The sequence below is a fragment of the Cervus elaphus genome, chromosome 29 (assembly GCF_910594005.1).
Source record: "Cervus elaphus chromosome 29, mCerEla1.1, whole genome shotgun sequence".
Classification (NCBI taxonomy): Eukaryota; Metazoa; Chordata; class Mammalia; order Artiodactyla; family Cervidae; genus Cervus; species Cervus elaphus.
In genome coordinates, this window is record NC_057843.1 from 47051419 (window position 1) to 47078876 (window position 27458).

Below are 27458 nucleotides of genomic sequence, written 5' to 3' on the forward strand. Positions count from 1 at the left end.
ATCAATGTGTTGCAATGAGACGACTCAATTTGGAAGACACCAAGACTTGGCTTTTGTCTTGTTTTGCCCCCTCTCTAAAACTTTTATTTTCTTTTTAATAGGTCAGTTTGGCTCATCAGTGGCTTCATACTTCCTCTTCTTGAGATGGATGTATGGCGTAAACATGGTTCTCTTTATCCTGACATTCAGCCTTATCATGTTGCCAGAGGTAAGATTCTGACTTCTAGTTTATAAAACATGCTGTAACAAGCTTATTATGCAAGCACTCTACTAAAAAAACTCCACTTTTTAAGAGTAGAATGCCTACCTAGCTACCTATGCTGTTAGAGTAATAGTATTTGTAACAAATTAATCTTCAAAATGGTGTCCGTCAACCAAAGGTCCTAATTTTTCTCTGAAGGGTACGTGGCCTCCTGAAATAATAAATAAAATGTGTGTGCATGTTTAAATGTACATTTCTAAGTGGAAAGGTTCACAGATTCTATCAGATTCCCAAGGTGGCCCCTATGCCCAATATTAATTGCTCAAGAGAAAGACTTTGACATCTTGTGAGTTGCATGTATTTATTTTGCCAAGTTTGCTTTGAAAAAGATACTACTCAATGCAACTTTGCAAAAAAGCAGAGGAGAAAACAAAAGATATAAGCATCTGAATGCAGAGTTCCAAAGAACAGTAAGGAGAGATAAGAAAGCCTTCCTCAGCGATCAATGCAAAGAAACAGAGGAAAACAATAGAATGGGAAAGATTAGAGATCTCTTCAAGAAAATTAGAGATACCAAGGGAACAATTCATGTAAAGATGGGTTCGATAAAGGACAGAAATGGTAAGGACCTAACAGAAGCAGAAGATATTAAGAAGAGGTGGCAAGAATACACAGAAGAACTGTACAAAAAAGATCTTCACGACCCAGATAATCGCGATGGCATGATCACTCACCTAGAGCCAGACATCCTGGAATATGAAGTCAAGTGGGCCTTAGAAAGCATCACTACAAACAAAGCTAGTGGAGGCAATGGAATTCCAGTTGAGTTATTTCAAATCCCAGAAGATGATGCTATTAAAGTGCTGCACTCAATATGCCAGTGAATTTGGGAAACTCAGCAGAGGCCACAGGACTGGAAAAGGTCAGTTTTCATTCCAATCCCAAAGAAAGGCAATGCCAAAGAATGCTCAAACTACCACACAATTGCACTCATCTCACATGCTAGTTAAGTAATGCTCAAAATTCTCCAAGCCAGGCTTCAGCAATACGTGAACCGTGAACTTCCAGATGTTCAAGCTGGTTTTAGAAAAGGCAGAGGAACCAGAGATCAAATTGCCAACATCTGCTGGATCACCGAAAAAGTAAGAGAGCTCCAGAAAAACATCTATTTCTGCTTTATTGACTATGCCAGAGATTTTGACTGTGTGGATCACAATAAACTGTGGAAAATTCTGAAAGAGATGGGAATATCAGACCACCTAACTAACCTGCCTCTTGAGAAACCTATATTCAGGTCAGGAAGCAACAGTTAGAACTGGACATGGAACAACAGACTGGTTCCAAATAGGAAAAGGAGTATGTCAAGGCTGTACTAAGACCAATTAACTAAGACCAAGAAACAAGACTGAGGTTGTGTACTTAACCGTAAGAAGTTAAATGACTCTGACTTCTTTGGATGCTTACCATACATAAGTTGGGTTAGGCTTTACTTAACCTACAAAGGATCTTTCCAGATATCAGTATCTCAAAAGCCGATTTGTTCAATACACCATTGGCAATGGCCAAAACTAATTGTTTTGAGTGTTGTTTATCCCTGTGGTTTCAAATCAGAGCCAGCTTTTGTATCAAGCCTCCCCACAAGAATAATACCAGTGCCTTACATGCTTAATGAGTTTCAGCTTTTAATGTGTAAAGTACTTTCACTTCTTTTACTCACTGAGCCTCACAACAAATTTATACAGTAGAATATAGTCGAGTTTTTCTTTCTCCATTTTAAAAATGTGGAATCTGAGTCATATAATGCTGATTGGACTTAGCTGATATTTTTTAAAGCTGATCTGGAATGAGTGTTCGTCTTATGTAACAAGCTTATGCACCCTGTTTTGCTAGTTTTATAATCTTTGAGATAATTTGGGGGGTTATATGACTATCTGGCTCGTAGAAGATGGTGGACTTAGATCAAAAGTCCTAAGATGTCTAAGATTATAAGTATAGTACATATCCTAAGCAAAAACTTTAAGCAATGCAGCAGAATGTATTTCACCTATTTCAAGTTAACCACAACTTTGTTTTTGCTCTTCTCTAAGGAAACCTGAAACTATCACCAGTTACTACGATGCTTCTCAGTGTCAGATGCAGGGTATACAGGGAATCTTATCAGCTGCATTTACTCTTTTCCCCCTACACCATGCTGCCTCCATGTGGAGGAATGAAAGGTTGTTGCTAATTCATTCCAACTGTAGAAAATTGTAGGATGCTCCTGGGTTGGGAAGATCTTCTGGAGAAGGAAATGGCAACCTACTCCAGTATTCTTCCTGGAAAATTCCATGGGCAGAGGAGCCTGGCAGGCTACAGTCCATGGGGCTGGGAAGGGTAGGACATGACTGAGCACCGAGCATTCATATGTGGTGCAGGAAGCTAATACGTGTTCAGTTAGATGTGTTCCCAGAACTAGGAAGCATATTGGTTTTGGAAGCTTTTTTCCAGGTTGTGTTAGATGTTGAGGGGCATCCTGTTTTCAGGGCATTGATTACCAACTCCAGCAAACAAACAGAAGAGGATGGGCTCCCTGCTTGCTGACTTTACAAAACCAACAGAGGGCAGGACTGGTTGCCTCCCAGCCACAATGCTAGATTTTTCAGGGGCCTCCACCCACTGGCCTTACTCAGCATTCCTCCGATGCATTTGCCCTTTTGCCCTAAGTTCCTGCTCCCTGTGCAAACCGGAGACCCTAATCTTCTCTGTTTTCTGTGGCCTCCAACTCTGGGGAAAGAGAGCATGAGTGGAACCCAGGCTCTGTTCTGTTCTGTCTAAGGAAGCCAGAAGGACTGTTGTGGAAGCTGTGCAGTTTGGGTGGAGGGAAGGAGCAGGGGCTGATTCGCAGCCGTTGCCCAGTCAATCTCTACACCTAGGTTTCCATCCATGTTCTTCCTCTTCCTCCGGCCACAGCACCAGAGAAGCGATGTTTTCATGTTGCACAAGAAGCAGCATCTGCTACGCTGGGGCTAGAGCTCTGCTCCGCTCTGCTCCATCACTGACTTCCTCCACCCCTAATCAATCACATGTCTTCTAATCTGGTAGCACAAGGTCTGGGCAGTAAACCTGAATCAGTGATGCAGCAGACATCACGGTCAGGGTGCAGTCTTCCCTCCTGGTTGAAATGTGAAAGTGTTAGTTGCTCAGTCATGTAAAACTCTTTGTGACCCTGTGCCTGTGGATGGTATCCCACCAGGCTCCTCCATCCATGGGATTTTCTAGGCAAGAAAGCTGGAGTGGGCAGCCACTCCCTTCTCCAAGGGATCTTCCCAACCCAGGGATCAAAGCCAGGCCTGCATTGCAGACAGATTCCTTACCATCTGAGCCACCAGGGAAGCCCCTATTAGTTGACACCCTCTAATTGTGTGCGTGACTCTCCTTTTTCTTCTCTTCCTTGACATGAGGGAGAGATTCTCCACCACCCCAACCCCTGAGGGATATTCCCATCTGTCTATGTGGGTAGTATGGTTTTTTTGAAAACTATTGTCCCCCAAAGGCCACCTCTCTCCTTTCCAGACCTCCTAAATGGGACTAGTATGGCAGTGGTGGTGGGTAGTAGGGCTCTCAGCAAGCCTCTGGGCACAGTGGTGGGTGAGATTGCTGGTGGTCTGCTGAAGTCAGAATGCAGGGTCCTTAGTGTTCCCTTTGCTCTGAACTCTGGATTTAGTAGTCGGTTCCCAGAAAAGGGGACCCCACATGGAGACCCGCAGAGTCCCCATGAAAAAGTTTCAGAAGAATTCTAACCAAAACCATTTGTGATCACATGTGTGGCTCAGACTTTGTTTCCAATTGTTAACTGCTTTCTTTGTTTTTTCCATGTAGTACCTCTGGGGTTTGCCATATGGCAGTTTACCTAGGAAAACGGTTCCCAGGGCTGAGGAGGCATCAGCAGCCAACTTTGGGGTCCTGTATGACTTCAATGTAAGTATTTCCACACAGCTGTGCGGTGACAGATTTTTCTGTATTCTGTAATTCCATGGCCCCTCTTCTGTAGCTGAATGAAGGTCTTAAGAGAGAGGGTTCTGCCCCCTTAAAAAAAAAAAGAAAAAGGAAGGAAAAGTAAATGGAGTTTAGGAATATGGTAAGATGACTAAATGGGAATATTGATTATTGAATGAAAGTTCAGTCCAGTCACTCACTCATGTCCAACTCTTTTTGACCCCTGGATTCCAGCACGCCAGGCTTCCCTGTCCATCACCAACTCCTGAAGCTTGTTCAAACTCATTTCCATTGAGTCGGTGATGCCATCCAACCAACTCATCCTCTGTTGTCCCCTTCTCCTCCTGCCTTCAATCTTTCCCAGCATCAGGGTCTATTCAAATGAGTCAGTTCTTTGCATCAGATGGGCAAAAGTGTTGGAGTTTCAGCTTCAACATCAATTCTTCCAATGAATGTTAAGGACTGATTTCCTTTAGGGTGGATTGGTTGGATCTACTTGCAGTCCAAGGGACTCTCAAGAGTCTTCTCCAATACCACAGTTCAAAAGCATCAATTCTTCAGTGCTCAGTTTTCTTTATGGTCCAACTCTCACATCCATACATGACTACTGGAAAAACCATAGCTTTGAATAGATGAACCTTTGTTGGCAAAGTAATGTCTCTGCTTTTTAATATGCTATCTAGGTTGGTCATAACTTCCTTCCAAGGAGCAAGCATCTTTTAATTTCATGGCTGCAGTCACCATCAGCAGTGATTTTGGAGCCCCCCCAAATAAAGTCTCTCACTGTTTCCATTGTTTCCCCACCTATTTGCCCATAAGTGATGGGACTGGGTGCCATGATCTTAGTTTTCTTCATGTAAATATTATTGTCTCTGTTTGGAAAAGGACAAAGCAAGAGTTTGCAAAGGTGCTTTTTGGAAAATCTTGTTGTATTCCTCAGGTTTTGATATTTTGTATTAGCTTCTTCTCTTCTTACACGTGTCTATTTAGCATTATTGAAGAGTCAATACTAAATAAAACTAGATAGTAAATACTAAATAATACCAAATTCTGACTTTTATATAAAATGAAAATGAGTATCACTCGATTGTGATACCCAAACGGTCATTATTCAATCATAGCACTAAAATGAGTATTACACTTTGAGCTCCCCTGGGTGGGGATTATTATGGCAGGGATTCATTTTTGCCTATTGAAAACTCATTTTGGAGCGTGATTCAAGTCTGTGACAATGATTCAATTCTACACATTCTTCTTAAATGTGTAGTGGCCAGATTAGAGATGTTCCGAAGTGTATAGGATCAGAAGGTAGGATGGTGGAGATTGGGGAATTAATAATTAGGAATCTTTGAAGGGTAGCAAATGAGAATAAAATTTTATGTAGAGTGGGGAATGAAGGAAGGAGAGAAAAACAATGGTCTTCATATTTATACTATTAATATGCATATTTCACAGATGTTTTGAATTCTACCCTCAACCTCTCTAAATTCTGAGTTTCCTAAAGAAGGAATAACATCTGCTGCATCTTCGTTGAAGCCCTTGACATAATACTCAACCCGTAGAGACTTAATGAATCTTGTTTCCTGGGAATCCTGAGCAAGGGCGAGGATTTGTAGAGCATTGAAATAAGAACCAAAGAATTTAATTGATGTGAGCAGTACCAGGAAATATAAATTTAGGAAAGGTTCCCAGCCTCTGACTCAACAAGGCATTTATAGAATAAGCACAAGCAGAGTGACAGCCTCAACTTTGTGGCCTTTGGAATTTTAATTTACACCTGTCAGTTGGAATTTTCACTTAAATTCAATGTTTATTAAATATAAACAGGCCCTGGTTTTACAAAGATGAATGTGACATGGTTCTTGACCTCAAGGTAACTATGATAGTAGAAGAAAGCCCTTACACAGGCAACTAGTATACAATGCGTTCTGCACTTAGTAAAATGAAGGAGAAAAAAATACCGGGGAGCCCTGAGGAAGCAGGTTGTTTATTTCGCTTGCGTGCCTGGGTTTCAGAGAAGATATGGCCTTTGAGTTAGATTTGACTTCTTATCTTTATTTCTCCTTTCTAGTACTCCTACTTCTTCTATTTCTCCCTCTCTCTCCTCCCCCTCATTTACATTTCAATTAATTTATTACTATGCCTCCCACATACTATTTTTATTTCTCATTCTCTTCCTCGGATTGGTAACATAATAAGCTTCCAGTCTGGTTAATAAGACCAAGAACTAATAATATTACTGGCATTTTCTGATGTTTTAGTCATATCAGGGAACGGAAGAACTAAAAGTATGAATAAAAGGCATTTTGACTTCTAAACACATATTTTTGAAGTTTCTACACTTACAAATTTGTCAAGTAACGGAAACGAAACAATGTCCATTTTGCAAACAATGTCTGTTTGAGACTTTAGAGGTGTTAATTAACTGAGAAAGACAAAGAGGAAGGTGGCGCAGGGAGAGTTGCTAGGGAGTGGACTAGAGAATCTAGGAGGTGAACACAGGAGGAGACTAGAGGAAAGGTTTGGGCAAAAGTATGCTTTCTAAGATTTTTATTACTGCCCTCAACAGCTTTCTCCTGTCCGGTTTGGTGAAGTATTATTTTTTATTTGTGCACCAGGACTTAGTTGTGGCATGCAGCATCTTTTCATTGCAGTGTGTGAGATCTAGCTCCCTGACCAGGGACTGAACCCATGCCCTCCGCACTGGGATCACAGAATCTCAGCCACTGGACCACTAAGGAAGTTCCCAGTTTGGTGAAATACTATTTACCATGGATAAAAGAAGATGGAAACAGGAATATCCTATAATATTCACTTAGGCCAACCTAGAAATTATTCTAAGGCCATGAGAGATTATTGAAAGGTCAAGAAAAAAAGTCATTAAAGTGATGGTATGCACTTATTTCTTTCTTAATTTTTTCCGAGGACTGCGATCACTCAATTGTTTGACATATCACAAAGAATAGATTTAAGAGAGGAATGAGAGCTCTAATCCCATAGAGACTTTCTATCCTATGTCCCACATTATAAAGTTAGGGAAATGTTGAGTCATAGAAGCATGTTTAAGGTCTTATGGCTAATAAAAGCCTCTTAATCTAGTGTTCTTTCTCTGTCTTGTATCACATCAGTCATTTTTTTGTCATAATTTCCAACATCCTTCTCATTGACAGTTTCTGGAACACAGACTGACTCCATTTAATGTTGTATCTTGCAAGGGAAAAAGGAGTTGAGCAGTTGGATCCCATTTCTACCTTTTGTAATAAACATGCAATTCTTAAATTAGCTTCTCAAGTAAAAAGGTTCAATATTTAACCTTGCCTGAATTCTTTACTTGCTGCTCTGAACAGTTACCTGATAGAGATGTCCTCTCTGTATTATCAAGTGATCTAACTGGACAGCCCACTATTTCATCTATCATAGTACCATGGCGGAAACCTTTGCCCAGATGTCCTTTTCGGTCCCTGGAAACCCAGAATTCTGTACTTCCAAAGAGCCCAGAGATGCCAGGAGAAAAAGTTTTAGGCCCAGGGTAGAGATGACTGGTGCCTAAATGGTCTAATCAGAACATGAGCTTTTTCCCCTTCATTTAAGAATGTTAATATATCAGATTAAGTAGGCAGTGTCATATAGACACAGGTAAAGAAAAGCAGAATCAACTTATAGAACACTGGAAAATAGATGCAAGCGTGACCTCTTGTGGTAGAAGACCCTATAAGTCGGGAAGGGTCAGAAAATTTTCAGGGTGGAGATGGCAAGTTTGTGGGGAGCTGCTTCTCTGTTGAGTTCGTGTTAGAACCTTGGAATGTCTCTCTGGATGCTCCCCCTCCTCACTCAGAAGTATCCCCTTGGAGGTCATCCAAATTCCCTTTAATTAATAGCAGTTGAGTACTGTTTGATTCATGCAAGGCCAGCCAGTCTTATGGATTCTCGAAGTCACCGTTTACAAAGCACCAATTTTTAATTTATTTTTATTATATACCCAGTGGTAGGTCTTACTGGGTAAGAGGAAAGTATATTTTATTAAAATAGTAAGAAATAGGAAGGTGGTATAATATGGATATTATGAATCAAATTGACAGAAATAGTATTATTTGAAGCAATAGAACTAGAAGAACAGGTTTAAGTCAGTAAGAAGAGGATGTCTTTGTTGGCATGATATTTGGAGACACAGAATGATGTAGGAATGATGAAGAGACTATAGAGCTTTGATATTCTTGTGAGAGAGAAAGGGAGGAACTGAGGTGGAATTTGGAATGAGCTTGAGCTGTTACCAGACAGTGAGATCATGTGGGTAAAGATTTGCGTTGTGAGTAAAGGGAAATGCATTTAGCTTTCCAGCTTGAGGGCATTTTGTACATTGTGGGTGGAGATAAATGATGAGTCAAACTTTGTCTTCCCTTTCCCCCTGGTCATCATAGATATGGGGGCTGTGGAGAGGAGAGGAGAGTTTATATCCATTATGTATTAAACAGGCACATACATTAAATTTTATCTTTATAACAACCCTTCAAAATGAAGATCAATAATCTTTTTATATTTGAGGAGACTGGGACTCAGGGAGATTCACTGGTTTCCCAAAGATGGCACAGATAATTAACTTCTTTAATTGAAATTTTGAAATTCAAGCTAAAATGTGGCTGACAATGTAAAATTGTTTGTTTTACTCTAATATATCATCCCAAGCCTGTGCCTTCTGCCCACTTTTGCCACATCTCATTTTTGAGGTTTGTCCTCAAAGGAGACTGTCACAGTCTAAATGTTAATAAACAGCAGTTCAGGTCCTTGTTTTATTGGCATTAATGTTTCTGTTAAGTAGTGATCTAAAGCGAGAGTATCCTCTCAGACAGTCTCAGTTCTTGAAGTTCCTTCATCTCTTACTGTACCAGCCACACTTAGAAGAGATATTTTGTGATTCACATATGGAATGATGCATCCTTTCTTTAGAAATATTTCAGTAGTTCAAATGCACTTTTGTTTTTAGGGAGCTCCCCTTTTTAAAATTGAGGTAAAATTGACTAAAACATTATATTCATTCTAAGGTATATAGCATCATGATTTAATATTTATATATATGTTGCAAATGGTTACCACAATAAGTCTAGTTATGTCTCTTACTGTACATAACATAGTTACAGAATTTGTTTTTCTTGTGATGAGAAATTTTAAGATTTGCTCTGTCTACTGAAAACAATGCATAACCTGAAAGTTGAAAATTGTGCTTTATTCGGTGGCTTTACTGAGGTTCATAGCCTGGGGTGGCAGTCTCTCAGATCGCTCTAAGGGATTGTTCCAAAGAGGTAAGGGAAGAGTCAGGATATATGAGAGTCTTTACTGGGAAAAAACAAAAACAAAACATAGCCCATATAGTGGAACATAAAAGGATTACTGCTAATCACAAAAAACAAACCTCTCAAGTTAATAATTTTAGTGCATTTGTTTGTAAGAGGAAGATGCGAGTCTGGTTTCATTGAAATGATTCGTTTGATATGGTTCTTAAATATCTAGGAGTGGTATCCTATTTTTCTCTCCTGAATTGTCTTAAAAGTGTATGGTTGAGGGTACCTGCAGCAGCGAATGGTTTGATGGCTGCATTGTCCTCTGTTTACTAAAATGGTAAGCAACTTTGTCCATGATTGTTTAGCAATTTTCAGATATGCAATACAATATTATTAACTACAGTCACCATGCTGTATGTTATATCCCCATGACTTCCTTATTTTATTACTGGACGTTTGTATTTTTTGTCTCCCTTTATCCACGTCACTGTCTTTTGAAGGAGGTCTTAGCAGCTGCTCTATTGTAGTTGACGGTGTCTACTCTTGAGACCCCATGACGGGTAGCCCACCAGACTCCTCTGTCCTGGGATTTCCCAGGCAAGAATACTGGAGTGGGTTGCCACTTCCTTCTCCAGAGGATCTTTTCAACCCAGGGTTTGAGCCCGTGTCCCCTGCATTGCAGGCAGTCTATTCTTTACCCACTGAGCCACCAAGGAAGCCCATGTTGGGATTACTCAGTTTCAACAAGTTTCAAGGCATGGTCCCTTAGCCAAGGCTATTGTCTCAGCCTGGCCCAAAGCTGACTCAGCAGACTCTGAACTCCTAGAACATAAATAATGCCCCAGTGAGGGCAAAAGTATTACCCATGCCAGGCTGCTAAGCCACCTACGAATTCCCAAGTCCATCCAGAGATACGGCTCTTCCCTGGGATGGAGATCCTCAGGTTGGACGGGTGCGCATCCTCTCACCTGTGGACTTGATGAAACTCTTATGACGGCTGCACTGAACAGAAGCAGGCGCCGCTCAGGCACATGGTGCTGGGATTGGCAGCATCTGAGGGCTGTCCACTCCTGGCTCCCACATTCGCTTTACTTCCTCAATGTCCAGTGCAGGTCTCTCTGATTCAACAGGCTCATTAGGGTTGGTTTAAAATGAGGCATATCAAATTCTGCTCCCATTCACAGGTCTTTTTCTTGCTTCATAGGCTTCTTAACCTACTACTTCTGGACTTGTTTATGACACCTTTATAGCCTGTAATAGGAAAGATCCTTGGGTTTACTCTTAGCTTTCTTGGTATCCTTTTGTTCTCCTGAATTTGGAGAACTGATTCCTTGGGATCTTCTTTCTTTGCTTCAGCAACAACTCCTAGTTTTCAGCATCTCCTTTAAGCTGTATCTGCCAAACAAAAGACGAACTTTCTTTTTGCAAAACTTTGGAATGCCTATGATCCTAATACTATACTTACAACATGAAAATGTTGTTTTCTTCTTTAGAAACGATCACAGAAACAAGTCTTCTTCTGATTAATTAAGTGAACATTTATTGAAGATTTTCCAGGTGCCAGGTAGTATGCCAGGCATTAAGCAAATGTGAACAAAAACCAACAAAACCTCTGCAATCAAATAATCATAAAAATAAATGTAATTGCAACTGTTCCATGTGCTATGAAAGAAAGCTAAACAGTATTAAGAGAACATGTATCAGGAAACTTGGTTTATGGCCTAAGAGAGGGAGGTAGATAAGAGCAGGAGTTTTTCTGAGAAAGTAACATTTGAATTGGGCTTTGAAGAACCAGAGAGAATAGATGTTCTAGGCAGTGAAATCAGCATCTGCAAAGGTCTTGTGATGAGAGAGGGTTGCCTTATTTAAAGGACAGAATGAAGGCTGGTGAAACTAAAGCTGAGAATGTGAAGGGGCATCAGGGACAAATATTGTTAGAGAGATAAAAAGATATTAAAGCATGTGAGACCATCTAGAATGTAGACCATAACACTTTACTTTTTCTCAGAGTAATTGAAAATAATTTGAGTGGTGAGTGAGTAGTGACATTATCAAACTTGGATTTTGAAGAGATCAGCAGGTTGGAGAAAGGCAAAATTGATGTGAGGAGATCAAAGGTGAGTCTATCAATATGTCCAGAGGTGAGAGACTAAGATTGTTTAGAAGAGCTCAGTTTACCTGGGAGGAATTTGCTGATATCTAAATATTGGCACCAACCTAATAGGCTGAGCTTGGTAAATTCAGCTGAAAGGCTGAGTTATTGAGTTAGATTAGAACCTTACAACCTATTAAATTATATTCTGTAACATAACAAGCAACCCCAAGTTATGAGTCTAATACTTCAGCTGTGACAAGTAGATTACTTAAGTTTACAAACTTTTGAAATCAGTAAAAACTCTATCTGATATTTCATCATCATATATCACTTATGGATATTATTTGCTTATATATTATACTTGAAATTATTTGCATTTGATAATCTTAAATATTTGAAATAAAATGTATGCTATTCATACTGGATTTTAAAACTTCTGAATTTAAGTTTTTTCTAAGTCATTTCAATATTTCCTCTACATTTTGGGGGTATTTTTATTTCCTCAAAAACTCCTTGTTAAATACTAAGATAATATTTAAATCCTAGGTAATACTAAAGTGTTCCCAGTGCAACCTGTGTCTAGACAACTACCGGATCACTTTTCATGTATGACTTGACATTTCACGACTTTAAAGAAGTAGTGGACAGATTTATATAGAACAACAAAACCCCATAATATAGTCCCTTTAATCTCCTCTTGTGAAATAAAAGATCGTTTTTCCTATGTAGAAAGAAATCACATGTAGCCTCTCATTTTATAGCACCGGGATTGTCTCATTATTATAAGAGTTTTAGGCAATTAGACAGTAGGAAAAATTGAAGAGTTTTGTCAGATATTTTCTTGGTGTTTTGACTCATTTAATCCCAACATAAGATCATTATTTTCATGTTTCTGTCTTGAATGATTTACTCTATTTTATTAAAATGAGTAGTAGAGAGCAGAATGATAGAAAAGGGTGGTTTAGATGATAATTTGAAGGAGCTTCACTGCAGCCATGAAATTAAAAGACACTTACTCCTTGGAAGGAAAGTTATGACCAACCTGGATAGCATATTAAAAAGCAGAGACATTACTTTGCCAACAAAGGTCTGTCTGGTCAAGGCTATGGTTTTTCCAGTGGTCATGTATGGATGTGAGAGTTGGACGGTGAAGAAAGCTGAGTGCCAAAAAATTAATGCTTTTGAACTGTGATGTTGGAGAAGACTCTTGAGAGTCCCTTGGACTGCAAGGAGATCCAACCAGTCCATCCTAAAGGAGATCAGTCCTGGGTGTTCATTGGAAGGACTGATGCTGAAGCTGAAACTCCAGTACTTTGGCCACCTCATGCAAAGAGCTGATTCGTTGGAAAAGACCCTGATGCTGGGAGGGATTGAGGGCAGGAGGAGAAGGGGACGACAGAGGATGAGATGGTTGGATGGCATTACCGACTCGATGGGTATGAGTTTGAGTAAACTCCAGGAGTTGGTGATGGACAGGGAGGCCTGGCGTGCTGCGATTCATGGGGTCGCAAAGAGTCTGAGCGACTGAACTGAACTGAACTGAACTGAGGATTGCTAATGACTACCAGAAACAATTTCTCTGTTCATTTAACCATTCCACAAAGATGAGTGTGGGATGCTAGAAATACAAAGATGATATATACTCCCTGTCCACAGGGACATTATGGTCTATTTGGACATGCAAACAAATGAATGCCATACAAGGTGACAATCTCAAGCTCACAGATGTGTGTCCTGGGCATATGGAGGCATAATGAAGGAGGATTCAGGGTTGGAGTTTACTGGGATTCAGTTTACTGGCTTTCTTAGAGGATCCAGTAAACAGTAACCGTTTTTCATCTGAATTCTAAATTTGAAAGGCGAGCCAAGTTAATTCATTGACCTATCAGAGATGTCACTATATCTTCCTTGGGGTGGAGTGAGTAAAAAGCTAGAGGAGGGATGGGGTGAAGTTCATCTAGTGGCACTTTGTGCAAATGAAAGAAACGATCGTTCATTTCCTCATACACCTGGCTGTGGTCTAGAGGTCAGTAAAGCCTTTACAAAGGTATTTTCACCTATTTTAAAGAAACAGAAGGAATAACCTGGGCTCTGAAATGGGGAGAATAACAGGGAATAATATCTTAGCAGAGGGATCAATATGTACAAAGGTATGGAGGCAATAAACAGTGCTGTGCACTCAATATCTGTGAGTGATTCAGCCAAGCTGGTATGTAAGGAGAGAGAAGAGTGGTGGAAGATGAGCGTGCCATACGAAAAACAAGGGTATAATCAGGCAGGACAGTCTCATTCATTATGCTGAAGACTCAGACTTTATTCACTAGGCAGTGGAGAACATGACAGTTTTGAATTAGGATAGAAACATGGTCAGAGTTACCCCTTGAAAGACTCTCTGTGAATATGGTATGGGTTTGTTTTCATAAGTTGAAGGCAGGGAGTCCTGTGAATGGTGGTGGTATACAGAGAAGGGATGAGTATCAGATAAGGCAATGAGGCAGAAACTAAGGGCTTAGTGAGTGGCTGCATGCATCTTATGGGTACAAACATGGGAAGATGTGAAAATGTCCAAGTTTCTGGCCGAGGTAATCGTGGGTTGGTGGCTCATTTCCTGAGGTAGGAGGGAAAAGCTTTTAAAATGCGGGAGAACTTTTAAAATGTACTGCAGTCAAGATTCCTGTGGAATATTCAAATGGAGTGAGATGTGTAATAGGTGTTGGGCATATGATCTAGAAGTTCCACCATTTTTGTCAGTTGTGGATCATGACACAAAAGGGAAATGGAATTTTTCTTTACAGAAGCCAGTATGGTTTAAAAGGGATTTGCATGTAGAACTTTTCTTAAGGGTCTCTGTAATCCAGTCTCCCATTCCATCTATGTATAACATTTAGGAAATATGTTCTCATTAAAAATTAGTTAGATAAATAACTACATGATTACCTGTGACCAAAACATCAAAACATTCTCGTAGATGTGTGTCGGTGACTATGCTCTAGACCACCAGCAGCATAGCATTCAGACCAAAATTAGAGACTTAGTAGATGATGTGCAAGCATGGAACCCAGAATTGGACAGGAATTTTCTGTGCTCATTTGAAACTTGGCTCTGACTGTGGTTTCTCTGTCACAGATTTGGGGATGGAAGAGTGTTCCCACAGGAAAAGCCATGTGTGCTGACATGGAAACCGAATGGAAAACCTTGGCTAGGCTAGGAGTCATTGCTATTTTAGTCACTTCCAGATGTCTGCTGTTGGAGCTTTAAGGGAAAGGGAAAGATGTATGGCTTGTGGTGGGCCCATAGGGTGGAAGGGAAGGGGGAATCTTCTTTTAAGCCTTTCAGCATGTTTAAAACCACCCCTCAATATGCCACTGAGAGGGACTGGATAAAGCTTTTAAAAATTGTGCTCTTCAATAGTACCTCCTCTTTCATTTGCATGCTTCACTGCATAGGTAGAAATAGGCCAACTGAAGAAACCTTTGTGAAATAATCAGGATTCAAAAAAAAGGGGCCTTACCCACTTTGGTTGTGATCTAATATTTATGTAGTGCCACCATTGAACATATGCTGAGTAATACATATGCTAGATGAGTTAGCTGCCCTGGTAGCTATTGTGCTAACCTAACAAGCTCACCAGATGTTTGCTACATATCTCCTTTCTCCTTTTATGTTGTTTTGGAGGTGGGTTTTAATCCCAGTACTGTTGTTATGAGTTAGAAAAAGAAGTCAGCTTGTAATGTTTATACAAGTGAGAATGAGGCCCTTCAAGGATGGGGATGAGGTGCTTTGAAATCTTTTCAAAAGGAGTGTCCAGGGGTCCTGGAACCACTCTGAACCAATCCAGGGGTCCTGAGGCTTCAGTTTCATTGTTTTCCTGGATAGATAAGACATTAGTATGATGCAAGACGTGGTAGGCAAAGAGAACATAGGAGAAGCAGTATAGCACAGTGGTTAAGTATACAGATTTAAAATTAGACCCAGGTCAAGTTCAGACCGTTGCTTACTAGCTGCATGAACATGGACAAGTAACTTAACTTCTCTAAAACTCAGTTTCTTCATCTGCAAAGTAGATATAAAACTATAGTGTCTTTTTGCAGGGGGAGAGTCATGGTAAATAATACCACATGCGTTGTCAACTCGGGTTGTAAACTAACCAGAAATAAGACAAACAGACAGATGGAGGTCAACATGTCACCTTTATCATTGTTAAAGCTGGGATATTGAAGAATGTGCATCTTTTCATGGGCAAGTCAGCTGCAGAACAGTGTCCTACCCAGCTGTCCTAGACCAGATGAGGTTCTCTTCCCTGGAGCTGGTATGAGGCAGTGGAGAGGGGCTGGGAGTGTTGCACTTAATTGTTTTCTCTATGTGGAAAGTAACAAAACTAGAGGAAAATGATTGCCGCTAACAGGAGCCACTTCAAGAGGGTGCTTGTGAGGATTCTGTAAGGTGAATTATTCAGCCAACTCTAACTGCTCAATAAAGTTTATTTTTATTTATTTTAAAAAATGATTTATTTATTATTTTTGGCTGTACTTTGCCTTTGTGGTGGTGTGCGGGCTTCTCACTGTGGTGGCCTCTCCTGCTGGGGAGCTCTAGGCTCAGTAGTTTTGGCCCATAGGCTTAGTTGCTCCCTGGCATGTGTAATTTTCCCAGAGCAGGGATCAAATCCATGTGCCCTGCACTGGCAGGCAATTCTTACCCACTGGCCACCAGGGAAGTCCCTGCTCAGTCAAATTTATTGGTTGATATTATTACTGCAATTATCCTCTCACTTCACAAAGCATAGTAGTTTTAAATTATTGCCAGAGAGAAGAGGGGGAAGTGGATGGATAGTAATACAGAAACAAAGCCTCCAAACTAAGACTGAAGAACACAGGGAATGAGAGGAGAGAAAGATGAAGAATATTATAAGGGAAACAGCATCAAAATATGCAATGTTCTATGTATAGAGAGCAGTTACTTAGTTGGCTTTGGAAGACAGTGATGCCAACCCTGGCAGATAATTTTTGGGAAAGAGCATGTAGTTGTATGAATAAACATACTCATTTGGGGATAATAGTCTTGATGAATAGAAGGTTGTATGTATTGGTTCCAATGTCATCTCATCTGCTCCTTGTTTTTGCTAAGTGTGAGCTGAGACATGGCCTCTGTAGCTTATGGAGAACAAATCTAACTGTGGCTTAGGTGACTGAAAATGGAAACCTGCCATGAAACTTTGAGGAAGCACATTTCAGATTCCCCCCCAATATTAAGCAAGCTCTTAAAATTGTAAATCTAATGACACCATGAAGTGTGTTTTGATGTTTCAATCAATGGGCATTTCATGGTAATGGCTCCACAGCTGAGCAAGCCTATATTTGGTTAAAAATTTGATCTATTTAAAAGTACCTGAATTTCAAGTAAGCCAAGAGGCTGTCAGTCAGCGTGGCAGCTGAAACAGTCACTCCATGAAACAAAACAATAGGGCTCATGTCAGAGCCATCTCCCAAGTTTGAGAATTAATGTCATTTTGTTATTCTTCTTAGAAGTCGATCTTTTTTCTTTGAGTTGCTCTTCACAGCATCTGTTAAGCGGCTTTGTTGTTGGATTTTAGGGCTTGGCTCAATATTCCGTCCTCTTTTATGGCTATTACGACAACAAACGAACAATTGGATGGATGAATTTCAGACTGCCACTCTCCTATTTTCTGGTGGGGATCATGTGCATTGGATACAGTTTTCTGGTTGTCCTTAAAGCGTAAGTTTCATTGGTCTCCTGGGAAGCAAGCAATGATTGCTGGAATCAAATGGGAAAGTTAATTTGGGAATTGGATTTTTTTTTTCTGTTTCATGTCTAGAGAATGCAGAGTATATAAGAGATAAAATGTGGTTTTAATACCTGTACTAATGTTAGACTACTACATCTCCCAAACAAAAGGATTGAAAACAAGGGCAAGCCTTTGATCATATCACTGGGTCACAGTGATGGTTGTGTGCCTGTCCTGTCTGTGGTTAAGCATATTTTAAAATTGTGCTCTTTTGTATAATTTTAAGGTGTAAGTCAATGTTGCAAACAAGACAGGAAAACAGCTGCTGACCCCTCTTTAGCATGCAGAGAGGTCTGTGACTTGCAGGATCAGCTCAACAGGCAGAATCTGTTGTTCTCTGTTCATTAAAAAAACAACAGCAAAACACCCACAAGAAACAGAATAATCACTCATCCAAAAAATTTCAGCTGTGTAAGATAGCAGAAACAAATGGCCCTCAATGAGATCGTCATGATCAACTGTGTAATCATATTTTATCTTGGAGGAGGATTTATTAGAGCATGGGAAAGGATTTCATTGGGGGAACTGATGAAACTGCAGCTTATTTTTTCCCCCTGTTTGAAATATATTGTTAAAACCTCACTTGAAGACACTGCAGAAAGCTCGCACAGTCATTTAGGGCTATGAATAACCTAACTTTTAGCTAATTTTCTGAACCAGTTTAGCAGAAGTGTTGAAACATCTCAATGAAGTCTCCCTTTTATTTAACTATGCACAAGGTGAACTGGACTTTTGCTTCATTGCAGGGAAGGATCTTTACTTGAGGGTCCAAGTCCTCTTGAGCGGGAGCTCTCTGGCGCAGTCTGAAACATGCTTTGCGTCCTGTCCCTGCCCAACTTATTGGTTTCTCCAGAGAAAACTATCACGTTTAGATTTTTAAGCCCTTTCAGAACTTGAAAAAGGCCTTAATGGAGACCCTGTATCCAAAATCTCTATCTACTTGTCCAAGTGTAATCAGAGACCCTAAGTATGTAAACTATCTGTCTACCTGCTAAAATAGTACCTCATTCCAAAAAGTCTAACATATTTCTGGTCTTTTAGCCATTTAGATTTGGCAGGATTAAAGTCAAGGTTACCAATTATATCACACAGGCCTTGTGAGTATCATTTCAAATCAGTCCTTTAGTCTCCATTTTCCCTGAGGAAGCATATCTATGGATGTCCAATTCCTCAGCTTCTTTTAGTGACTCTTCAGAGGCTATATACTTTAATGGTCTCTTGAGCCATTCTGGTGGTGGTTTAGTCACTAAGTTGTGTCCGACTCTTATCGTCCCATGGACAGTAGCCTGCCACGCTCCTCTGTCCATGGGATTCTCCAGGCAAGAATACTGGAGTGGGTTGCCATGAACCATTCTTCATGAATTCAAATACCTGCTCTAGCCCATTATAAAAGAACTCTGACAAATTGTTCAACTGCTCTGTTTTCCTGCTTCTGTGATGTGCCTAGTTTCTTAGTCGTTCAGTTGTGTCTGACCCTTTGTAACTCCATGGACTGTAGCCTGCCAGGCTTCTCTGTCCGTGGAGAGATGAATTCTTGTCCAGGCGAGAATACTGGAGTGGGTTGCCATCCCTCCTCCAGGGTATCTTTCCAACCCAGGTATCAAACCTAGGTCTCCCACTTTGTAGGCAGATTCTTTACTGTCTGAGCTACCAGGGAAGCCATAAATACTGGAGTGGGTAGCCTATCCCTTCTCTAGGGGGTATTCCCAACCCAGGAATCAAACCAAGGTTTCTTGCATTGCAGGCAGATTCTTTAGCAGCTGAGCTACCATGGAAACCCTTTCCTATTTCTGAGAGAGGTGTAATAACACCTTGATGTTAGAATGGCCATGAGGACAAAATGACAAAATGCTTTAATACATTCAAAGCACTTAGAACATGGCTGGCATGTGCTAATGTAACTGTTTTATTAGGATTATAATTCATAGGCTTACTGAAAAACCAAACAAAGCCAGCATGATAGGAAGTAAGGTCATATGATAGCCCTCACAGTAAGGTAGTTATGCATGGTTATGTAGTTGTACATTAATAGATTTGTACATTTATTATAATTTCTGGCAGATGAGTATGAAGCATCTAGAACAGCATTATGTAAAGAAATATAAGACAAGGGACATGCAATTTAAATGTTCCAGCAGCTATCCTAAACAAATACATAGGTAGAATATATTTTAATAATATATTTTATTTAACTCTATATATCAAAACTGTTCCTTCAACATATAATCAATCTAAAATTATTATTGAGATATTTTCTGTCTTTTTTTGGTACTAAGTCTTTGAAACACCAGTTACATTTTAAGTGCTCAGTAACCACATATTGCTGATGGCAAACTTACTGGCTAGTGCAGCTCTCCGGGAAATGGAAGCTATTTCGAATTAACTCAAAGATGCCATTTAGGATACCTGCAGGGCACCAGTTCCACATTTCACCCTCAAAGTCATCCATGTTATGCCATCTAAACCAGCATGATTTTGGTTCCTCCCTCTGGCAGGGGAGCTTTGGTTGTTCACTACATGATTGGCAAGTGGTTTAAGTTCACTGGCCTTTATGGCAAGACAATTCCAAAGCCATTTATGACTCCTAGCTGCTCCTAGTCCTGGGGGGCAGAACTTGGTAGAAAAACAATTGGTGGGATATAAGTGATTGTACAGAATCTTTATCATCTCCCCCCCCCACCCCTGCTCCCCACCAGCGCCAAACAAATACATTCTTGGAATAAACATGAGTGGCTTTATGGGACACATGCCTCAAATGAAGTGAAACTAAAACTGAGTACTTAAAGTCAACCAGGCAACTGCGGGATTTTGTCCTCTTGCTCATACTGTTTGTTGCAGATTCCTCATCCATAAAAGGGAGGAACAGATATCTGTTTTGATTAATTAATGGGGAAATTGGCTTGTCTGGTAGCACAGTCAGTAAAGAATCTGCCTGCAGTGCGGGAGACCCGGGTTTGACCCCTGGGTTGGGAAGATCACCTGGAGAAGGAAATGCAACCCACTCCAGTATTCTTGCCTGGAGAATCCCTTGGACAGAGGACCCTGGTGGGCTACAGTCCATGGGATCACAAGAGTTGGACACGACTTAGCAGCTAAACCAACACCAGTGGGGAAATTGGAAGGAAAATTAGATAGATATACAAGAAAGTACTTTGAGATTTTAAGATAGGATGGCTAACTTTGTTGACCCAGGACTCCATCGGCTTTAGCACTGAAAATCTTTTGTCCTGGGTAACCACTCAGTCCCTGACAAGGCGAGATGGTTGATCATTCGTCGTCCTTCCTCCACTTCTTTCTTCCTTGCAAATTATATGTTGAGATAGCTTGAGATACAGTTGTTCAAAACTATAGCCCCCTTGAAAAAGGAAGAATTTTTGTTTAAGTATGTACACTTTTTTTCTCTGCAGCCAAGGGATGGAGCTGTACATGGGACATTTTATAGCTATCAGGGCCATCTCAGTAAAAATGTGTTGTTCGTGGAGTTTGTCTTCAGTATCCTTCCTTATGCGTTTAGTATTCCACTCCCTTTCTTGACAATTCCCATGTGCTAGATGTCCCCAGTTTGCTTGTCAAGCTTGAGCTCCCTTCTCTGGGAGGCTGACTTCAGGTATAGAATCTTGCCAGTGATAAAGGTCCATGTAAAATCGTCTGTCAAGTGATCAGTTTTACCTGAGACCCTGCCCTTTGCTCAATGACTATGCACAAAAGGAATGATGGCATCTGAATCAAAAAAATAATTTTCTCCCTAGGTTAAATCATTAGGAATGTTTGATTTCAACACTTTTCAACCTACAAAAAGGCATCGTGTATGGTTCAACATATCTCATGTTGTCCTAGCTTGGGTATAAGAGTGAAGTCAGAAACACTGAGCTCTTGACCAACCTCTGTGATTTACCTCAGAATTATGTCCAGGAAATCACTTCATAATTTTACCCTTCAACTTCCTCATCTGTAACAGAGAACAGTATCAACTACCTTGACCTCTCACTAAGTTTTTAAGAAGGACAAATATGATAATACACATAAATAACATTTGCAGAGGGTAAAGTGGTAGAATAAGTAATAATTTGGTAAGTAATAATTATTACTTACCAGGTAATAATAGCTTGGTAAGTAATAATTATTTTTAGTTATTTTTCAAACACATGAGCCCATTTGAAACATATAAACCTCTGTAAGAGATAGGACTAACAGTGGTAGAATTTAGATGACCTGAGAGATGTCTGCCAAACTATAATGTCATCTTTATGTCCTCATTCTCCTTTCCTTTTTAATTCCACAGCACTGTAAAAAGCCAAAACCTTATAGGACCATTCTGCAATATGTATCATATAAAGTTTTAATTTTGCTATCTATGGTGGTAGGGGAAACAAGGAAGTGAAGTAAGTTGGATATAGATTTTTAACCACTGAAATAAACCTTTAAGTAAATGTATTTTAAATGGTCCAAGCAAAAAACAATTTTTTAAACATAAGTTATTAGAATATATGTAACCACTTGGCATTAAAGTTGTATAAAAATCTTGATTTTTGGTCAAGAGTTGTAGAGTATGGAAAACTTTCATGCATTCAGTGTAATCACTCTTTGGGAGGAGATTCTTAGAGGATTTGAAACCTATAAAGAAGTTTCCTGATCTGACCTGGATTAATCTATCCCTATGCTTTCAACTGTAAACCAACTAAAATTGTGTACAACCGTTTTAGAGCCTATACATATTTTTTCCCTGGGTAGGGGCCCAGTGGTTCTCATCAGGTTTCTAAAGAGATCCTTGTCCCATAAAAGGTTCAGAGTCCAGTATATGACCCTCAGAAAACAGTTTAGGAAAACAAATAAAAACATATTTTTATATAACCTGTTTAATTGTTAAAACCATCAATGTTTAGTAGTTTTCTAATCCTGAAAGCCTAGAAAATGAAGTTTAAAAAGTTAAAACAAACCAAATTTTGTTAAAAATAAACTTTTCTGGTTATTAGAAAAAACTTAATTGAAAGTATATGTCTTTTTGATATTGCTTCTCCAATATCCCTAAAATTATGATGTCTTGCTATTCCCTAATCTCTCCCTTTCTGTTTGTATTCTGGCTGCTGGATTAAACCTCCTGTTTGCATAGGATGACCAAAAATATTGGTGATGACGGAGGTGGTGATGATAACACTTTCAACTTTAGCTGGAAGGTGTTCACTAGCTGGGACTACCTTATTGGCAACCCTGAAACAGCAGACAACAAATTCAATTCTATTACAATGAACTTTAAGGTAAAGATACCAACTTCAAGAGCCTTTTCTTGGTATTTATAAGAGTAAAATTAGAATCATTCCAAATGGTATGTATAGCAAAGTATCTTGACAATTAAAAGAAAGATTAACTCATCATTTCTTCCTACCAGGATCTGGGCAGGGTTCTGAGTATGACTGGAAAACGATTAATGACTTGTGATAGCACTATTTTTCTCTAAATTTGGTAATAAAACACCATTGGCTTGGAATAGCTAACCATTAGTAATCAGAATCAAATATTTTAAATAATAGAACAATGCTCACTTATTATTTACAGGAATACATTAGCTCAATATTTAAAATAACTCTAAAGTATTATTTTGTAATTGTTTTAAAAAGCCATACTAGAAGAGACTCTAGAATGAAGACTGTCTTAATATTAGATCAGCCAGAGTTTGTAAGAATTCTTCCTTTTTCTCTTACATTTTCTCACTTGCTGGCAATATTCACCTGGTTTGTGGAATCCCAGATTTAGTTTACATTTTCATTCCTCACATTCTAATGTTTGTGAAAATAATTCCTAAGTTCATGATATTTTTTGTAGATCAGATAATTCTTTTTTTTTTTTTCCTGTTTTCCTTGGGTACAGGAAGCTATAATAGAAGAAAGAGCAGCCCAAGTAGAAGAAAACATCCACTTGATCAGATTCCTGAGGTTTCTTGCTAACTTCTTCGTGTTTCTAACACTTGGCGGGAGTGGATACCTCATCTTTTGGGCTGTGAAGCGATCCCAGGAATTTGCGCAGCAAGATCCTGACACCCTTGGGTGGTGGGAAAAAAATGAAGTTCGTCTCTGCATGCTTTTTATGTGCTTAGAATCTGACATTTAAGGTTTTGTGAGTTGTGCTTCAATGCTGGAACATGAAATACAGCCACTCTTTACCTACCTCTGTCATCTTGCCCTGAGAGTGAATGAACCTTGGCACACAGTTCTTTATTCCAGCCTTATTTCCAAATCTGTCTACTGTGTGTCTGTTTCTCACTTTGCTATATTAGGTAGAGTTGGAAGAGAGATTAGAACACATATATTCCAAATAGTATGTTTTATAGACCGAGATAATGAATCTCAGGTTAGGTGATGTGTTCATGGTTACAGAACCATGGAGAACAGTGAGTTAAAATTTAAGAATTTTGATTTCAAGCCCAACACTCTCTCCATGAACCTATTTTGCACTCTCTGTAGATCCTGCTTCTGTCTTTGAAAGATCCAGTTGTTGCCTGAATTCTTTGACATGGGGATGATAAAGTCCTGGATTCTTATATTAATCTCCCATTGCAAACATTCAGATTTCCTCCCATACTTTGGGCAAGACTGGGCCTCTCTCTATTTTTGACCAGCAGCCTAACTGCTCCACCTCCTTGTCCCCCTACCCTATTACCTCCCCCTTCAAGTGCTATTCAAATGAGGAAGGCCAGCTCTTTGCCAGGAATTAAATATTATCACTGTGATTTGTCTTCAGGGTATCTGCCCATTTAGCAGGTCCAAGAAAAGAGGTCAGAAGTAGACATTTAGAATCAGGAGATCATTGGTCATGTGTTGTTTCTTGGGCCTGTTCCCTTTCATAAAATGTTCCAGAATACAATCTGACATCATTTTGAACTGGGACATTCTCAAAGAGTATGAAGATTGAAGCAGTGGGAACTGTAGATTTACAGCACTGAAACTTCTGCAAAGCCTTATAGACCAAACAGATTAAGAAAGTATTCATAAGCATAGAATTTCTTAGAAAAATCTTAGACAGAAGATGGTATAGCACACTTAAAACAGAAGGTTCCAAACAAAAACATTCTAGGTATTTCAGAAGCAATAATGCTGAAGATGGAAGACCATTCATTTAAGAGACTATGAAGACATAGATATTTCATGGAATCCTGTAAAACAGAGTCATTAGGTAGGGTCTTACTTACTTAAAGCTAAGGGGGAATCTCACAGTATTACTAAATTTGCTTTTAAGATTATCTTTTGCAGTTATGATAGCACTTGTAGGCAAAATTATCATACCACTTTGGTTTGTGGTTCATATTGATTATATTTTTGTATCAGTGAACCACAAAAGAATGGGTAATTGATTATCATTAAAATGGTCACTCTTTATAAGAATTTGGTTAATATCCATCTTCAGTTCAGTTCAGTTCAGTCACTCAGTCACGTCCGACCCTTCACGACCCCATGGACTACAGCACGCCAGGTTTCCCAGACCATCACCAACTCCCGAAGCTTGCTCAAACTCATGTCCATTGAGTCGGTGATGCCATCCAACCATCTCATCCTCTGTCATCCCCTTCTCCTCCTGCCTTCAATTTTTCCCAACATCAGGGTCTTTTCTAATGAGTTAGCTCTTCACAGCAGGTGGCCAAAATATTGGAGTTTCACCTTCAACATCAGTCCTTCCAATGAACACCCAGAACTGATTTCCTTTAGGATGGACTGGTTGGATCTCCTTGCAGTCCAAGGGACTCTCAAGAGTCTTCTCCAACACCACAATTCAAAAGCATCAATTCTTCGGTGCTCGGTGAGAGTCCAACTCTCACATCCATACATGACTAATGGAAAAACCATAACCTTGACTAGACGGACCTTTGTTGACAAAGTAATGTCTCTGCTTTTTAATATGTTGGCTAGGTTGGTCATATCTTTCCTTCCAAGGAGTAAGCATCTTTTAATTTCATGGCTGCAATCACCATCGGCAGTGATTTTGGAGCCCCCAAAAATAAAGTCAGCCACTGTTTCCACTGTTTCCCCATCTATTTGCCATGAAGTGAAAGGACCAGATGCCATGATCTTAGTTTTCTGAATGTTGAGCTTTAAGCCAACTTTTTCACTCTCCTCTTTCACTTTCATCAAAAGGCTCTTAAGTTCTTCACTTTCTGCCATAAAGATGGTGTCATCTGCATATCTGAGGTTATTGATATTTCTCCTGGCAATCTTGATTCCAGCTTGTGCTTCATCCAGCCCAGATGGGTTAAAAAACATCCATCTTAGGGAACTCCTGATTCTAGGGACCAACAAAGGTAATAATGCAGATTCATGAAAAACTTTACAAACTTGATGAAACAATTCAAACTTACCTTAGACTGCATAGGCTCTGCCAAGTTTTTACTTTAGGCTGAAATTATATTATGCTGATTTTATATACATCATGCTGACTGTTAGCTCCCACTAGTCATACTTACATAATGTTTTTAGTCAAAAGCAAAAAAACATATTGATAATTATTTTCTAAATATAGCCTGGTAGTTCTAATCATTCAAAACATGGAGTCCACCGGGGGAAATGGGAACTCACAGTAGTGACAATTTGAGCCAGCTATTCAGGCAAAAAAATTGCCAGTGTCAACTGGAACTTTTTTTTAAAAATAAATTTATTCATTTTAATTGGAGGCTAATTACTTCACAATATTGTAGTGGTTTGCCATACATTGCCATGAATCAGCCACGGGTATGCATGTGGAACCTTTTTAAAAATTTTATTTAAAGGTTTTTCTCCCCCATTATAAATGTGGCACATGCTTAATTTACCCTAATAATATATTCATAAGTGTGTCAATCAATATGGAGATATGGACCACAGATTTCCAGCTTGTCATATTTTCATTTTCTCTCTCTTTCATACTTTTCTTACTTTTGGCATTATAAGCCAGTCCTTTATTTCTGAAACTTTTCTGTCTTGGCTTTGATGACATTATGCTATGTATTCTCCTTTTGTATTTTCTGAACATCCTCTCTGTTTTATTTGATAAAATCTATTCCATTTTCTTTCTTTTTGCCCGCAGCAGTTTGCATTTCCCCTAACTCAGTATTCCTGAGCCCATCTCAAGGAATTCATCCATTCTAGTTGATTAAACTAGCCTATGTGTTGATGGTTGTCAAATTAGTATTTCCTATTTGAACCCATTCCTCAAGCAGATAATTTTTCATTTTCTTTGGAAATCTTGTTGTGAAGTGCAGAATTGTTACCATGTAGACCAATGTATTATCTGCATAAAAGTAATGTAAATCATATCCCTTGTATACTAGGAAATAGACTATTATTACTGGCATATCCACAAACTTGTGCACATGTACATCTTAAAAGTATGAGTTGGATATTGTCCTTATTTTATTAAGATCATATTTTAAAAATGCATGAAATAATTTTTAGTCTTATAGAATATTGAAGGAATCTAGTTGGAATCTTGCAAATTTGGAAGAAAACAATAATTTTTAAACACCATCAACTTGGTTCACCCCTTGTGTCTTCTTGTAGATGAACATGGTCATGTCCCTCCTGGGGATGTTCTGTCCAACACTATTTGACTTATTTGCTGAATTGGAAGACTACCATCCCCTCATTGCTCTGAAATGGCTACTGGGACGCATTTTTGCTCTTCTTTTAGGCAACCTGTATGTATTTATTCTTGCCCTGATGGATGAGATTAACAACAAGGTAAATCTTGTGTCTGGATTGTCCTTGCCATCAGCTCATTGTTACATTCCCAGTCTCAAGATTGCCAGAAATGCCTTCAAAATCTGTTTCAATTTTGTTTCCAATACTCTCCTTTCTAGATTGAGGAGGAGAAGCTAGTAAAGGCCAATATTACCCTATGGGAAGCCAACATGATCAAGGCCTACAATGCATCCCTTGCTGAAAATACCACCGGGCCACCCTTTTTTGTGCACCCTGCAGATGTACCTCGAGGACCCTGCTGGGAAACAATGGTGGGGCAGGTAATGTCACACCCAGGAGTGCATAACAATTATTGGATTAAAAAAGAGCAGAGTCGAAATTTCTTCTGTAAGTGTGACCTGGTTTATATTGCTTATAAATGAAAATTGCTAAGACTTACTGACTG

General features: G+C 39.4%; 2 protein-coding genes across 2 annotated transcripts in view; one reads left to right on the top strand and one right to left on the bottom strand.

Annotated features, from left to right (window-relative positions):
* LOC122686324 (60S ribosomal protein L7-like) overlaps window positions 1-27458 on the bottom strand; it is a 675506-nt gene that overhangs the window by 58806 nt on the left and 589242 nt on the right. The gene's annotated exons all lie outside the window — the stretch shown is intronic.
* TMC1 (transmembrane channel like 1) overlaps window positions 1-27458 on the top strand; it is a 117634-nt gene that overhangs the window by 53360 nt on the left and 36816 nt on the right. The window contains exons 7-13 of the mRNA XM_043890663.1: window positions 102-208; window positions 4061-4159; window positions 17139-17281; window positions 22462-22606; window positions 23217-23411; window positions 26873-27052; window positions 27172-27333. Coding sequence (XP_043746598.1) covers window positions 102-208; window positions 4061-4159; window positions 17139-17281; window positions 22462-22606; window positions 23217-23411; window positions 26873-27052; window positions 27172-27333 — 1031 coding nt within the window. The remainder of the gene's footprint in view (window positions 1-101; window positions 209-4060; window positions 4160-17138; window positions 17282-22461; window positions 22607-23216; window positions 23412-26872; window positions 27053-27171; window positions 27334-27458) is intronic.